This window comes from Myotis daubentonii, chromosome 17, assembly GCF_963259705.1.
Source record: "Myotis daubentonii chromosome 17, mMyoDau2.1, whole genome shotgun sequence".
Lineage (NCBI taxonomy): Eukaryota > Metazoa > Chordata > Mammalia > Chiroptera > Vespertilionidae > Myotis > Myotis daubentonii.
The window spans coordinates 28877963-28895374 of NC_081856.1; the positions used below are offsets into that span (position 1 = coordinate 28877963).

The following is a 17412-nucleotide window of genomic DNA, read 5'->3' on the forward strand; positions in this document are numbered from 1 at the left end:
ATTACATTCAGTTAAGAAAGAAATTGGTGAGAAGGAACGAAGAAAACAGGAAGGAGGAAGGGATAAGGAAGGAAGGAAGGAAGGAAGGAATGAAGGAAGGAAGGATGGAATGAAGGAAGGGGAAATATATGCGATAATCCTTTTACCTTCATTAGATTTAAACCAGCTTGTGTTATTTAGGGGCTAAAAGAGAACATTTGAGTTTAACAATACATGCTTAAACTTCTGCTCAGATCCCTGGAAATATGATAATGCCACTTGGATGTTCCACTTTCTCTTATTTTGGTGATAAACCCAATACATTCTTCATGTGAATGAAAGGTATGAAGCCCACGGGGTCCTGCCAAGGGATTTTGCCCCCCTCAGTTTTTAATGAGGCCCCGTACTTGTCATTTTGCTCCAGTGGCCACTGTGAGTGCAAGGGGCTCCACGTGTGCTGTGGGGCTGACGCCAGGCTGCTGACCTCTGCATAGGATGGGATTCCGCTGAGGCTCTCCTCAAGCCCCAGCGTATTGTTGCATCCCTCATGCTGGCTCTTGGCTCTCATGCTAATGTGCAGCTAATGAGTTGCAGGGTGTACATATTAACCCGGGCTCTGGCATGGCTAATGCCAGACACACAATGAGATGGTCCGGGGAGCAGGGCAGGAAGACCCCCAGGGCACTGGCATCTTCACAGAACTGAGCGATTAGGAAAGCTGTGTTGCAGAATCACCATGCCATCGCTTGGGGATGGGGGGTGGTGTCGGGCCGGGGGCTGGGGGGGGGGGAGTGATAAGCAATCGAGAGGTGGAAAAATCATGCTGTCTTATATCTCCCCTGAAATAAAAAATCCCTCCACACCAGAGAGGTGCTTTATGGACTATGAAATAGGGAGGAAAAGTCGAAATGTTTAAAGAGTCAGGTAATAGCTTTTATTACCAAAGAGAAGCTAAGTTCCTGATCTGCTGTTGAGTAACTGTAGACTGAAGACCTTCAGATATGGCCATGGGACACTGACCACGACGACACTGGTGACATTTCAAGGCAGTGCTGTACCATCTTGTGTTGTTTTTTTTTGTGTTTGTGTGGGTTTGTTTTTTTGGTTTTTTTTTTTGCCCCAGGAGACAGCACTCAGAGCCATGGTACAAAAGGGCATGCTGCTCTGGCCTTGGAAGCAATTTTTCAAAAGATAGTTGTACACAAAAGTTGCACCAGCACATTCCTGGAGATACAGTGTGCCAGAGAAGGAACTGTCCCTAATATTTTACTGTACCCAGAGTGCCTGGCACTGTGACTGGCTCCTCGTTCCAGGCAGATTGGTTGAACTGGTTAAGGAGTTAAGAAAAATGACTGTAAACTCATGCATGCCACTAACGATAGCTATTTCACATCTAACAACGCACCTCTCTTAAACTTGTTAAAAAATGCCTCATTTTAGAAATGAGGAAATGGAGGCAAAGAAAGGGTAAGTAAATGGCTTTGCATGATACTGCACTGCTCCCCTCAGCACTTAGGTTACCTGGGAAAGAACAGTGCCCACGTGATGCCATGGATAAACAGTGGATGCCGAGCCCAGAGGACTCAGTTCTGATCCTCACTCTGCTCTTGTGAGCTCTTTCCTCTTTGGTGACCCACCGAGAGTCTCTGAGCTCCTGCATCCATCCCTGTCAGTGGTAGTAATGATGCATGTGAAAGCACATTGTAAACTGTAGAGCCCCATAAAGGAGTAAATGAAAGCCATTATTATTAACTTATTAATTCTATTGTTTTAAGCCACCGAGTTTGTGGTCACTGGTTACAGTAGCTATAGGAAGCTAATGTTATACCTGTCACAATTCGGAGTGATGATTGCTTACCTTTTTTTTTATGTTTCTCACTGGATACTAAGCTCCTGGGGGGTGGGGACCTTGTTTGTCTTTGCTGCTGTGTCCATTGCATTTGGTTGGATGCCTGGCACAGAGTCAATGTCAATGTCTATTAAGTGGTTCTGCAGCTAATGCCACGTTGGAGAAGCATTTTGGAAGAGATTCATGGAAGGGAAGAGATGGCATAAAGTAGGGGAGAGCCCTTCAGAGAAGGGGTGTTGTTATGAGCAAGCGTGCTAAGATGAAAATGAAGGATTGGCATGAGGTTTGGGGGAACCAATGAAAAAAAAGGCCAGATGAGCTCTGAGTTCCCATTGAGAATCAGGGAGACTCTCCCTGGTGAGGTGACACAAAGCCAGATTGAGGAGGACTTTGAAAACCATGAGGAGAGGCAGGTAGGACTGGAGAGGGATGTAATGAAAGTTGGATGGCTTTAGACCGGTGTGCAGATGTGTCACCCAGTGGGTAGTTATAAGCACCAGGAAAGTGATGCCCCTCCAAAAAAGAGAAGGGTTTAGCTTTGGGGAACTAATAAGTTTGAATTAGAATTTTTCAAATTCTAATGAAGAATTTTGCTGTTGGAAACTCTTTTAATTCCAGCATGCAGTGTATTTCCTGTTAGGAAGTTGTCTAAATTTTAGTTTGAATTATTTAGTATGTAAATAGGTAGAACCACAACCTTCTCAGGACTTAGGGTTCTACTGGTCTGAAGCCTTGGGGATCTGCCTGATGGGCACACGGGTTCATTCCTGGCGGGGGCTGTGCCCTGCTGCCATGGCTGGGGCTCAGCAAGACAGGCCTTTCCAGGCTGCAGGGATCAGCAGCTTAGCCGGCACTGCCTCCTCCCATGGTGGTGCTCCCAAACTCTTGCTTTGTGTAATTAGCTGATGACTTATGTCCTCATTAAGGGAGCTTACCAGTCAAAATGGTGATTAATCAGCAAAGTCATTATTTAGGATCTATCTTCGTGGTTCTGTTGTGAAATCTGTTCATTTTTTCACTGGTTTGCCTGAAAATTGCTGTCTAGTAAAAATATTCATTTGGCAAAAACCCTGGCTATCAAACAAGCATGTGCACAACACACATGTTTAGAAAAATCCATCACACTACTTGTGGGAGGCAGATTAATGTTTGTCACCCTGTCCCCGCCTCCCCCGCCCCTGCAAATTGCACTACTTTTCTATAACCGCGATAACAAATTACCACAAACTTCAAATTTAAAGTTTGAAATAATTCAGAAATGTCAAAATCATTCACAGTTGATACATGAAGATATGAGCTCTTTACAAGAGACCTTCCCCCACTTTGTAAGTGGCAAAAGAGTAAAGGCTCATTAAAGACTCAACAATAGAGAATTGGGTAAAATAAACAGTGAAAGTCCTCCCTCCCTACCTGCTCGGTCCCATCCTAAGAATCCCCTTGAACAGTCGGGTAGTTCCCCCTTTCCAGACCAGGACTGTTTTGTATTTGTGAACTTGGGCCAGCTCTAAAAATACACTCCCCAGATGGCTTCCAAGATGAGATGATTTATGGGATTAGGAAAAACCCCTGTCCAATGTGCCCTCTCCCCAAATAATTCTCTCATTATGCCATTTTATGGCTGAAATTCCATCATTAGCAATTTATTTCTTTGGCTTAATGGTTTGTCCCTTCTTAAGATGCAAATACCTCCTAGAAGACTAACCCTTAAAGTCCTAACAACCCTTATAAGAATGAGTTTATTTAAATTGTGATTCCCTCCCCCTGCTCCCTTATCTCATCACCTGCTTTGTTTATTATCACAATTTTGTAATCATGTGTTTGTTTCCTTGAAGTTTTGGCCTGTCTCTACCATAGACTCTTAAGTTCCATGAGGACAGGGACCTTGCACCTTTGTCACTACCCAGTTCCTGGGATACAATGACAAAGAATGTGCCCAATAAATATTTGATTGGATAAAAGATTTTGAAAAAATGGAATCAGATGTAAGACCTACAGGGGCTGGGACATATGGAAGGCAAAAGAAATGTCGTGTGTGCGGCTGAAGCTGCCTCCCAGGCCTGCTCTTCAGCTGGTGCATGGGGCTAAGGATCTGGGGCTTGCATCCTGATGGCTTCTGCTTCCATTGGTAGCTGTGCTGGTTGTTAAATATTTTACCTTTCACTCCTGGTGTCCACAGTGAAGCTTTCCTGACCTCACAGTTCTCTTAATTAGCCTCCCTGTGAATCAAAACTCTCTGGATCTTATTTGGATTTTTTAAAGTCTGAGAAGATAGAAAATCAAAGAAAGAGAGATCTGTTTTGAACAGGGTGTGTGTGTGTGTGTGTGTGTGTGTGTGTGTGTGTGTGTGTGCATGCTAAAAGTTTTTCCTCCCTCTTTTTTCGTTTTAACAGCTGTATAAACATTTACCCCCAAAAAGTCATGGGAACAGGGTGTGGGCGAAGGATCATGTACAAAGGAATCTGCTGTTTGCAGAAATATTTAGAGAAAGCCAGGAATATCCATGCACCTGTTATTCCAGGTGTGTGCATGAAATTCACTGACCATGTTAACACTTGCCTGTAATGGCATTTACCGCAAAGGGGATTTCAGAGTTTAGAACAGCAAAGCCTCCAGAGTAGGAGAAAGTGAACTTGACTCGGCAGATTCCTATATAAGCCCCATGATGAGTGGCAGCAGTTAGCACAGTTTGTAATTGAATATTTAATTGTTTAATGATTTATGTACCGTCTGTCCCTTCTTCCAGCTTGTATGATCCATCTGGGAGTGCTGTCCTGTTCTGCTTCTCACAACATGCCCAGCTCCTAGCACAGTGCTTGGCATATAGCACATGCTCAAAACATATTTGCCACAGGTGTGAATACATATTACCTCATTTAGTTGGGATGGCCTGGTCTAGTAATGTGAATGGATTTTTCAAAATTGCTCAGCTTCTTAGTTTGACATAGGTCTGTTTATATACTAGGTAGCTTTCTCCCTTTAAAAAAATCTATGTTCATAAATGACTTAGGCTTTCTCATGAATGGGATCAACTATAGATCATTAGTGACTATTAATAAAAGCAGTAGGAAAAGATTATCTCCTAATATTCTCTTTATGAGAAAGCAGTAAAATTAAACTCAAGTACTATACTTTTTTCACTTGTTTCATCATCATCATCACCATCATCTTCAACTAAACAATCTCTTTTTCAATTTAATTTAATGAGAATGGATCTTTGCAGCCACTGAGACCAAAATGCTTGCATATTAAGGAGATCATTTCCTTTAACCTAAGTCACACCCCTTTGCACACAATAAGGATGAAAGAAGAACTGAGTATTTATGTGGGTGGAAAGAAAAGGGTGCAGACAGGACTGTGTAGGACACTTGGGGACCAAAGCTGGAAAGGACCTCAAAATTTGTTGGATGTAAGATTAGTTTGAGGCAAAAGAAAAGGCCAGAAGGAATGCCTTTACAGACCCCTACAGCAGGGCAATTTTCGGCACCAGTTCCAGTACATCTACAAGCCATTGCGTTGTCCTGGTTAGTGTGTTTTCTAGCCTAAACCTTCCACTCCCCACATTGTGAGTTTAAGCCAGAGTTATTCTTAGATGCCCCTTCCTGGCGGAGAGTGAGGATGTCTCAGAGTTGTTATGCATCTCTGGCAAATCTATGGAAAAAAGCAGGCATGCCTTGCCTTTGATCATCAGGTCTTAGGATGGATTAGAAAGAGAGACTATATGGAAAAAGGTCACCAATTCTCCAAGAGTCAAAAGGTGGCGATGGAGTCGACTAAATCTAACAGTTAGGCAATTGAAAAGCCTATAAGAGAATGCTGTAGGAAGAAGCAAAACTGTTGGAAGTGCAAGATGAAAAGACAGGAAGCATGTTTTTGAGGAGTTTGGAATAGCTAATTTTCTGAACTTACTGATGATCCAGGGAACGAGGAAAATCCCAGAGAGCAGTGTCTGAGGATCCATGATGCTCAGTGTCAGGCAGGTTAGGGTGTGTGTTTGTGTGTTACCTGCAGAGGCTTTCTTTAGGGAAGTATAGTGCCTTGCAGACAACCTTTTCCATAGAATTAAAGGTGCTGTCCATGTGTTCAGTTGAAACCTGAGATTAGCACAGGGGTAGCAGGAATCAGACTTGGTTGAGGATGTGCTGATAGGACAGTGAATGTCATTTCATATATGACTAGAGGTCTGGTGCACAGATTCGTGTATCAGTGGGGTCCCTTGGCCTGGCCTGCACCCTCTTGCAATCCAGGACCCCTGGGGAGATATCAGAGAGGTGGTTTCAGCCCGATCCCCACAGGCCAGGCCAAGGGACCCCAACAAATCTGTGCACCAGGCCTCTAGTATGAATATAAGATCTTTGGTTAATCTCTTCCCACCCTCTCCCTCCCCCCCTTCCCTCTGAGATTCATCAGTCTGTTCCATGTTTCCATGCCTGTGGTTTCCGCTCCTGCATTGAGCGTCTGCCCCCTAGTGGTCAGTGCACATCATAGCTACTGGCCGGTCACTTAGGCTTTTATATATATAGATGAGCTCTGCAAGGCAAGAGGGAGTGTGAGGATTTCAGGAACCCTTACTAATAAAGTAGAAGCTTTTACAACATGTACTCCTATTAACACTCTTTATAATGCTTCCTACTTTTCTTATGTTACCTCATTTGATTCTCAGTTATCCTGTGAATTAGATACTGTTATCTACTTAAGTGAGGCCAACATGAGGCACTGGTAGAAATTGGAGGACAGGAACAGGGAGAAACCAAGGTGTTTTCTCCCCCTCTCTGTAGTTAGATTCTTGTTTTGTTGCTTTGTTTTGTTGTTGTTAATTCTCCTTGGATTGTTTTTTTCCATTGACTTTAGAGAGAGTGGAAGGGAGGGAAGGAAGAGGGGGAGAGAGAAAAACATCAATGTGAGAGAGACACATTGATTGGTTGCCTCCCGCACACGCCCCATCCAGCAACTGGAATTGAACCTGCAACCCAGGTACGTGCCCTTGACTGGGAATAAAACCTTTGGTGCACAGTCTGACACTCTAACCATAGCCCCAGCCCAATACTGGTTAGGGCTGCAATTAGAGTCTTAATAGTTAGTGTACATTACCAGTTACATAAATCTGAACTAAGATCTCATACTTCATTAGAATGAGGGTAATTTTATATGAAAACTGTTATTAAAAGCCCTTGTATAGGCCCTTTCATCCAGAAAACATTCATATTTGGAAAGATTCCAAGTCTGGCATGGTACCACACTGGAAACAGTGCCTTCCTATGTCTCATTTAATTCTGCTGAGATTTCATAGGATGTTCAAATGTCTTTGGAATTTTTCTTATGATTCTTTTAAGGATCACAAAAAGAACATGCTGGCCACAAATATGTTCACTGCATAAGGGAAATCTGAGGGAGAAAACATAAAGTTAGAGAGAGGAGAAAAACCACATGTCATGCTATGTTTTCACAGCTACTTTTCTATTTAGAAATAATATTTCTAGTGCTTCCTGTTTGGGAACTACAAAGAGCACACAAGCAGACATGAAGGAGACCTCTTTCCAGTGTCAGAGGTACCTGTACATCTGATCCAACCAAATGAGTGTGAACTTGGATATGTAAGTGAGCCCAACGGGGTGCAGGTGGAATGTACGTCTATGTTGGAATTATTGGGGGAGGGTGTATATGACAAATAAGCTAGAGCTCAGAAATATAATTGTTTAACTGGACATATTGTCACCCCTAATAATTTTGGAGGGTTTTTTTTTTTATATAAAAAGGAGAAATAGGTATTGGGTGGGTGGCTAGCAGTTATTCTCATAATAATACAAGCAGATACAACAAAAATTATGAAAATGGTACATTAATTACTAGATTTCAGAAAAACTACTATGCAGTAAAATGTCCAGGGATATAACATTAGCAAGGCATGAGGAGGGGAAAATCCCTAAGCAGAGCCTGTCTTAGGGTTAGGTTTACTTGGGCAGATACACCTTTATTCAGCTCAGCTCACTCGAACCACAAACATTTATCATAGTATTGCAGACACTGAGTAAGTGGTTAAAAAAATAAAGGGCTATGATCCAGTGTCAGAGTGAGTTATGTGGGCCAGGGGATCCCAAAGCAGGCTGTGCATCCGTCTCCAGAAGTTACAAAAATAGAGATCAGTAGTCTCAATCCCTGGATGTCAGAATTCAGTGGATTGGGGATTCAAGAACCTGGGGTGTGTGTGTGTATGTTTTATATCTCCCCTGAGGATATTTCATTGATTTTTAGAGAGAGGAGTAAGGTGGGGGAGGATGGAGGGAGAGAGATAGAGAGAGAGGAGAGAGATGGATGTGAGAGAGAAACATCAATTATTTGCCTCCCACACGCACCCTGACTGGGTCTGGGCATCGAACCCACAATCTAGGCATGTGCCCTGACCTGGAATTGAACCTGGGACCTTTCGGTGTACGGGACAATGCTCCAAGCAACTGAGCCACACTGGCCAGGGCCAAGACTCTGTGTTTTTAATTAGTGCCCCATTGATACTGAGGCAGGAAATCCAAGAGGGCTCATCTTTGAAAATCACTGGTAGAAAACGAGTGCTGTGTATATTCTGAGTGTGGTGACGGCTACTAACACTTACTGCAGATATTCTAAATAGTATGCACGAGACTTACCCAGGGCCCTTGCTAGACATGCAGATTCCTGGAGCCATCTCCAGCACTTTTGCATGCATGGATTCTAGGAGTGAAAGACATCTGAATTTGTAACTAGCAGCCCAGCTGATTCTGAAGCAGACCGAATTGCAAAAATCTGTGATATGCAGATCAAACTTTGAGAAAGACTGATTTTTAAGAACTTACTCTTTGCCAGGCATTGTGCTATAATCTGCTTATGCACATTGTCTGATTCCATCTTCCTGATAGTCACAGGAGAGAGGGACTTTTATGCCCCCATTATACAGATAGGAAAGGGAAGCATGGAGGAGATAAGTTATTCATTCAAGATCAGACTGTGAATAGCTGAGCTGTGGACTTGCAGACTACAACTGTCTGACAAGATTTATGGAAGGCATTTGAACTAAAGTAAGATAAGTGGACTTTGGAATTTGTCACTTGGTACTTAGACACACAAATTTTGAGATTTCTCTAAAATGAATTCTATTTTGCCTGGCCAGTGTAGCTCAGTGGTTGAGCATTGACCTATGAACCAGGAGGACATGGTTCAATTCCTGGTCAGGATACAAGCCTGGGTTGCAGGCTTGATCCCCAGGTGTGGGGCGTGCAGGAGGCAGCCAATCAATGATTCTCTCTCATCATTGATGTTTCTATCTCTTGCTCCCTCTCCGTTCCTCTCTAAAATCAATAGAAACATATTTAAAAAATAAATAAATGAAATGAATTCTATTTTTGCTTTTTGTTTTTTAGCTATAGAACTTGAATAGGTCCAACTGAAAGCAAACATGTTGATATTTCACATAGTAAATAGTATTACGATGTCTCACATAACTGAACAGCTGGTAGACGAGGCCATGGCTCCGAAAATGCTGATGTGGGGTTGAGGCTCTCCAACAACTTCTTCCTTCAAAGAACTCTTGGCTTTCTCCTCTGAAAAGTAAATAAAATGAGGAAATCAACAAGGAAACCGCAGATACACCCAATGAAAACAAAAATAGAGGACATGAAGCAGAGACCTTTTTTAAAGAACTTGCTCCCTTTGCATTTAGTGATAATGTCAATCTTTCAAAAGATAACCGTTTACAAAATTATGAACTTCTGCTGCATATCAGCATCCCTTTAAAGGGCGTTAGAGGAGTAAGGCCTGTAAGTCACAGATAACTTGTTTACCAAACTGGAACTGTAATTGAAATGGCCCTTTGGAGTTAATAAAAGTATGAAATAGCTTTTCCCACCAGACTGAGAGGCGTCTAATGTAATCATTCGTGTCACCGATTAGAAGCAGCCTTTCTTCTATTTTTAGAAGCTGAATATGGACGACTCCTACCTCGTGACGGGAACAGGAAGTTGGAGCCATGGGTGGGTGAAGAGTGTCCATGAGGGAGCACATAGGTCGCAGGCCTCTGGGCCCTTTAAGCAACACTAGTTAGATAAGTTAACAGTGTTTATTGGAGACCTAAGGCACCTAGATATGACTTAGGTCCTTCATAGTTCTGTCAGAATCCCCTGAGCACCCTTGATCCCAGGCATTGTGCAGGTACTGTGCATAACTGGATAAAATACGGAACCGTGAGTGTAGGAAGGACTGTGCACTGTTTGCCTTTAGGACGCATGTCCCAAATTGCAAATTCTTTGTTGTTCCCAAATAAACCCATTTTGATGGAGAAATATCCGGCTGTCTATTTGTCTACGGTCAACAGAAGAAATAAGTAAGGGGTGGGAATGGGTAACATGTTAGGGGTAGAGGATTATTATGGAGACTTTGTCATTTGTAAGAGCTGTTTCAAGAACATTGAGAGTTTCTACATCTTAAAGCCACCGAACATGAATTTTCTCCAATAAACTTCAGTTTTCCAAGAAAAATCACTAACCTACATCTTTTTCTGACCCTTCACTTGTATCACCTGCACTAGATGTCCACTTTCTTTGGTATCCACTTTTCATATAGGGACAAAAATGGTATTCCTTCAAGGGAGCCACTAGCTAGGCTACTATGAGTCACACACACACACACACACACACACACACACACACACACTCACACACACACACACACACACTCACACACACACTCACACACACACACTCACATGCACACACACACAGTTTTGAGCAATTTATGTCACACTTGCACTTCAGCAGAATGTTGGGACCTTTGAGATACTAGGGACTCCTCCAAGCCCTGCATGTCAGACCTGTGACTGCCGCTGCAGCCACTGAGTTTGCGTGTGCTGTGTATTTGTCAAGAGGGTAAGTGATCATTATCGCACCGCATTCTGGCAGTCGGCGGGCCATGCCTGTCTGGCAGGTGTCTTTTCCTTGGTTCCCATATTGTTTACTTTTTAAATTTTTCATGATAGAAAGATTGACATAAAAGAAAAGAAAAAAACATTAATGAACCTCCAGTTTTAATAATCGCCCATATTTTGTCCATCTTGTTTTCTCCACCTACCATATTTGGGTGAAGGGGTGGGTGGGAGAGAACATGCTGAGGATTTTAAGAGAAAATGCCAAACTTCAAATGACTTGACTCCCTGCATTATTTTTTAAACTCATATCAGATGCCAACTGTGGCAGGTAGAGGAATGAATGCCCCTTCCCCCAAAGATGCCCATGCCCCAGTCCTCAGAAAGTGTGGATATGTTGCCTTACACGATAAAAGGAACTTTGCAGTTGTAATCAAGTTAAGCATCTTGAGATGGTGAAGTTACCTGGTTATCTGGGTGGGCCCAGTTTAATCACATGGGTCTTAATACTAGGGAGGCAGGAGGATCGGAGTCAAGAGAAGGTGATGAAGTGACAGAAAGAGTGGGGAAAAGGCAATGTGATGTGGGGCCATGAGCTAAAGAATAAATGCAGGCAGCTTTTAGAAGCCAGAAAAGTCAAGGAAATGGACGCTTCCCTACAGCCCCCAGAAAGAAGAAGCCCTCCCAACACCTTGATTTGAGGACTTCTGACCTCCAGACTGTAAGGGAATAAACACCACTATGTTTGTGGGGATTTCTTAGACCAGTGATGGCGAACCTTTTGAGCTCTGCGTGTCAGCATTTTGAAAAACCCTAACTTAACTCTGGTGCCGTGTCACATATAGAAGTTTTTTGATATTTGCAACCATAGTGAAGCAAAGATTTATATTTTTGATATTTATTTTATATATTTAAATGCCATTTAACAAAGAAAAATCAACCAGAAAAATGAGTTCACGTGTCACCTCTGACACGTGTGTCATAGGTTCGGCATCACTGTCTTAGAGCAGCAATAGGAAACTACTACACTAACTTTTAAAAATAGGGGAATTGCCCTGGTTGGGGTGCTCAGTTGATTGGAGCATTATCCTGTACACCAAAAAGTTGCAGGTTTGATTCCTGGTGAGGGCACATACCTAGGATGTGGGTTCAGTCCTAGTCAGGGTGAGTACAGGAGGCAACTGATTGATATTTCTTTCTTTCTCTCTCTCCCTTCCTCTCTAAAAATCAATAAAAACTTATCCTGGATTGAGGATGAAAATAAATAAATAAATAATGGGAGGAATGCACATTAAATGTAGATTCCTAGATTTCTTTGAAAAAGTGGAGATTTGTCAATGCTGTGCCCACAGTCTTCCCTGGTAATGACAGGATCATGATAAGCTAATGCCGAAAAGAAGCTACCTCAAAGTGGGATTTATTTTTCCCTGATATCTAGTCCTCTGAATTTGGGACTTCCCGCCTAGAATATACATGATTAATATAGCCACTATAACATTGCTGAAAGCATGTGTTTTGAATCTAGTGGTTTCTAAGCCATGGAAAGGTCAGGAGCCACTTAACTTCCTAGTGATGTAAATATCTAGAAAAGTTTGCTAGTTACAAATACCCAAACACACTCTCATACCTATATATGCCACTTGCTATGATGGTGAGTTTGTGATTCTACAATTAGAAAGGTCGGCATTGTACAATTGGTGTTGACTGTTGAGGTTTCTTTTGCAAACTTAATATTATTTTTGAAGAATGATGCTTAATATTATTTTGAAGAATGTGTTGACATTGAAATAACTGGTTCCAGTCAAAGTTAATGGATCAGATCTGACTAGGTAAGTAAGATAGGCACTTTGGGAGGATCATTTATAGCTTCCCCAGTCTTATTTAATGAGCTGGAAAAGTAATTTACTGGGTTTTAATGTGGAGCCTGGAAAAGATGTACTCCAAATCTCACAAACACTTTATGCCTTGAGACCATAGCTTAGTCACCTTGTGGGGTCTGGAACATTGCCTCCCTTAACAATTCATTTGGGTCTCTTGAAGATGCTGTTGTTCTATTGGGAGGTAAAATAGGCTTAAATATTAATAAAATGCATAAAGGGAGAAATAAGACAGGTAGCCATTCACATTCTAGTATAAATAACTTCACCGGGGATTTCTCCCTTCTAGAAAAGGAGGTTTTATTCGGATTTGTTGAAGGAGGGCATGAATTACTAAAGGTGATCGTTATGTAACAAATTCTTCTTGGGAGAACTTTGAAAAGGATCTAAAGAGAATGAATTAAGGTTGTCGATATTCTGGGCTTGCCTTATAATTTTTCCCAAGAAAAATCATTACTTTGTCAGACTATTGGCATTTTCAAAGAACACCTTTTTTGACAAGTTTAGAAATTGGTTGGTCTGCCACAGTTTTCCCACCCTAAGTTTCAGTGAAGACCTGACCATCTGCCAGGTACTGCGCTGAGCACATTACATGCACGGTCTCACTTCACCTCCCCTGTAGCATTAGGAGGCACGAGCTACTTAACCGGCCCTAAATGGTGCTTATTCTGCACTGTGCTAAGCAGTTTTGACATTTTAACTCAGTCCTCACAACAACCCTCTGAGCTTAGTGCTATTATTTCCCCATTTTACAGATACAGAGATTCGCTGACTTGCCCCGGATCCCCCAGTTAGTACATCGTGGAGCTACGATTTATGACCAGGCATTCTAGCTCCAGAGTCAGCACTCTTAGCCACGTTGTACATGATGCTATCCTTACTTATCAGTGAGGAAATAGAAGCACAGAGAAGAATAACTTGCCCAAAGCCACACGGGTAGTAAATAATGGAGCCTATGAAACTACATAACCTACAAAGCTCACCCCCTTGCATCCTGTGCATCTCTGCTTTGATCACTCAATCCTGAAGCCACACCCACTTGTTTCCACCTCAATACAGATTTCACCGTGGCACCTAAAAAAAGATAATGATAAGAGGAGAAAGGGAAGGAGTTAGCATTATTATTTATTTAGCTTACTACTTAGTTTAATTCAGAATACATTTTGGATAGTGGTTTGTTGCGAGAGGGTTGAATTGTCACTGAATTAGTTGCCAGTTGCAAAGACAATCTCACCTCATCTAGAGCAGTGCTTCTGAATCTTTAATGAGAATATGAAGCAGCTCAAGATCATGTTAAAAATGCAAATTCTGATTCAATAGGTCTGGGATGGGCCTGAGACTCTGCATTTCTAGCAAGCTCCCAGGTCATAATGATGCTCCCGGATCATGATCCTGCTTTGAGTAGCAAGGCTAGAGCATTGGGTTTTTCCAAACTAAGCATCAAAATGTCTCCCAGAGCTCAGATGGGAAGCAGGGCATTTTCATAGAAGAACATTTAGTGTGCGGGGATCAACACTGGGCAGAGATAGACCTGAACTTCCCACACTCTCAAGGTTGGAAAGGACTTTCAGGGTCATCTGGTCCAATCATCCAAGTGGTGTTTGAATCCTCTCCAATCTCTCCCTGCCAGGTCATCTCAGCCCTTGAGTTAAAGAACTATCTTCAATAAATAGAACCAAACATTCTAGAGCAGTGATGGCGAACCTTTTGAGCTCGGCGTGTCAGCATTTTGAAAAACCCTAACTTAACTCTGGTGCTGTGTCACATATAGAAATTTTTTGATATTTGCAACCATACTAAAACAAGGACTTATATTTTTTATAGTTATTTTATATATTTAAATGCCATTTAACAAAGAAAAATCAACCAAAAAAAAATGAGTTCGTGTGTCACCTCTGACATGCATGTCATAGGTTTGCCATCACTGTTCTAGAACAAGAGAATTCCAAGGTGGTGCCTAAGTCTGATATCTCACACTTGTTCAGACAGACCTTCACCTTTGGATATTTATTACAAATCTTTCCAACCTCACCCTTCATAAGAAAAGCAATGGGCCCTACCAGAGAACCAGCTGGGAGCACTTCGTGATCCAGGCACCTGCCTCCCACAGTGAAATAAAATGTTCAGTGCTGGCTGGCAGGTGAGAAGCAGTGGCAACTGTTTGACCCCTGCGCTGCTTCTTGGCGGCGTTGACTATACATCCCAGGCCTTGAGAAAAACATATTTTCAAAGATCGAGAATCATGAGACCATGACATGGTGTGGGTTTTTTTTTCTCATTTCAATTTTGCAACCAGAACTGAAAGACCTTCCTATTGTTGGGTCTTCTGATTTGGAGGATGCCAGCTTCTCCTTTCCAACCACTCTCCTTTGAGGCCATCTTTTGCCAGTTCTCGTCTTTCTGTTTCAGGTGCCCGGGGAGAACGAGAAACAGTGGAAGCCAGCCCTGGTGGTGCTGACTGACAAGGACCTTTTAATCTACGACAGCATGCCCCGGAGGAAAGAAGCCTGGATGAGCCCGGTCCACATGCACCCTCTTCTTTCCACCAGGTAGCCATGGCTTTGTGGTGGGGTGTGATGTGTTTGCAGTTTGAAACTGTTTTAATCAGCTGCAATTATTTCAATAGCCTACATTACTGCTTACTGTTGCCGTGGGAGCTGAGAGCTCCTCCAGAACATAGCCACCTGTTTTTATCCATATTATCAATGATGGCCAATCATGGCCAACACAGAGACAAAGAACAAACTGCTCATCCATCGTGAAGGGGCAGTGACGCCTGTGAGATGGTCCCAGCCTAGTCACCTTCCTTTCCCTCCATCCCATCCCCTTTGAGATGAACTATGCACATGTAGTTATAATCTTGACGTTCACGTAGAAAGAATTATCAAGCAAGTGTCTTCCCTTGGTAGCACAAAGAGTGGCACCACTGTGCTCTTTAAGCTTGTTGAGCACAAGACTCCATAACAAGCTCTTCCTCAGTTGTATGATGCTTCCTGTGGAAGTGGGGCTGCCAGGGGCTGTCTGTTCCTTAGGACCTTCTGTGCACGTTGATTGCTCATGTGACAGTATCTTAATGCAGCGTATGCTCAACCCATCTCTGAAAGCTTATATCCTGAGCACAAGAGCACATCAAACCTGAGTCTTGCCTTCGAGTAGCTGACAACTCCCCAGAACTGGCTTCTATTGCCAGCGCTTTCTGTATGTACTTGATGATAAAGGGCATGGGTTTCATTGCTTCTACACCCCTGTTTCTTTACCTAGAAGCGAGGAATGCTAGCATATTGTTTGTGGCCTCCCTGGGGTGGTGCCTGGCAGTATTGGGCCCTTAAATGTCTGTTGAATGAATTACTGAACAACATGGGACAAACTCTGCAAGGAATTTGACCCTATAGACAGAGCATAGTGGGCTGAGGTGTTGGAGCATCTGTCCTGAGCAAAAATATAGAATGGGTTCTCCATTCTGGAAGGATTGAGGTGCCAAAGAGTCGAGGCTCATGTGTAGGGAAGAGGATAAGGCCCAGCAGCAGAGCCAGAGGCTAACACGAAGTTGAAACCGTGGTAGTGAATACAGATGAAACTCCTTAAAATTCCTCTTCCACTCGTGGCTGATTGCAGAGACCAGCAAGGGAGACCTGAGGATGGCAGCTACTGACCCCCGAGGTAAATGGAGGAAGCCTTCAGGGGCTAGGAACCAGGCCCAGAGCTCTTAGAAATTAATAAATAAATTAGTAATTTAATTTTTGAGTTTCCTAAGCCTCAAAATATTTGACAGGATACCTAATAAATGTTTACAACAAAACCTCAATAATCAGAATCCAAACATCCTCAAATATCCATACTAAGATTCAGGCTCTGTCTTGGGGTCCATTCGAATTCAGCCCAGTCGCCATCGTTTTTGGTGGTTTATACCCCCGTTCCCACCCATGGGCCCTGGTTTTCAGATTCTGAGACTCTCACAACCGAAACCAAAGAAAGATCAGACCATAGTCACCGTATTCCAGTTACTAAGGAGAGAAATTGGACTCCTGCCTCTTGGAATGATTTTCAGAAACTGAAGTTTAAAGAAGGCAGAGTTTCTGGGTAACTGTCGGGCAGCTTGAAAGGAAAACTTACCCTAGGACACTGCTTCCTCCTCCCAGTCTCTGAGCGTTCTGACTCATGGACTTTTAAGGAATTTCAGCTCTATTCGCTACCACCGCTACCACCGTTTTCATTCACTCAGGATCTCAAAACTTCAGTTCCTCCATCACAGTAGCCACATTTCAGGGACTCAGCAGTTTAGGCTAAGGGCTACTATTCTGGACAGCACAGATCAGAACATTTCCATCATCACAGAAAGTTCTGTTGGACAGCGCTGCCCCAGAGCAGAACTGAGTACCTGCCAATTGGTCCTGATTGTTGCGAGTGGCCGGACTGGGCTTGCGCGCTCCCACAGCTGTCCATCAACAGCCCAAGCTGCCTGGCAGGATGTCATCTCGGAGGCTCACTAGGCTGACAGCACAAGCAGGGCTCCAGTGGCCCAGGGCAGTCCTGAAGAAGGTCACGGATGTGAACCCTTCAAAGCAAAGTTTCCAGAAAGAGGGATGGAAGCAGAGACACAGTAAATGACATCTGAGGAGGTTTGGGTGGGAGGCACCAAGTGTACCTGCTCCAGGCTCCACACCACGGGGCTGCCAGGTCTAGACTGTAAACAAAGCACGTGAGTAGCCTAGAACCATAAACCTGCATCTGATGTGGAACAGAAAATGGAAACCCCTTCTGTGCAGACGGTGCTCATTTAGAAAAATAGGTGCAAATATAAAAAAAATCAGTGTCCACTGTCT

General features: G+C 43.1%; 1 protein-coding gene across 1 annotated transcript in view; it reads left to right on the forward strand.

The window, feature by feature from the left end:
* Positions 1-17412, forward strand: part of SNTB1 (syntrophin beta 1) — a 196726-nt gene that overhangs the window by 152163 nt on the left and 27151 nt on the right. Inside the window, exon 5 of the mRNA XM_059671804.1 lies at positions 14999-15138. Coding sequence (XP_059527787.1) covers positions 14999-15138 — 140 coding nt within the window. The remainder of the gene's footprint in view (positions 1-14998; positions 15139-17412) is intronic.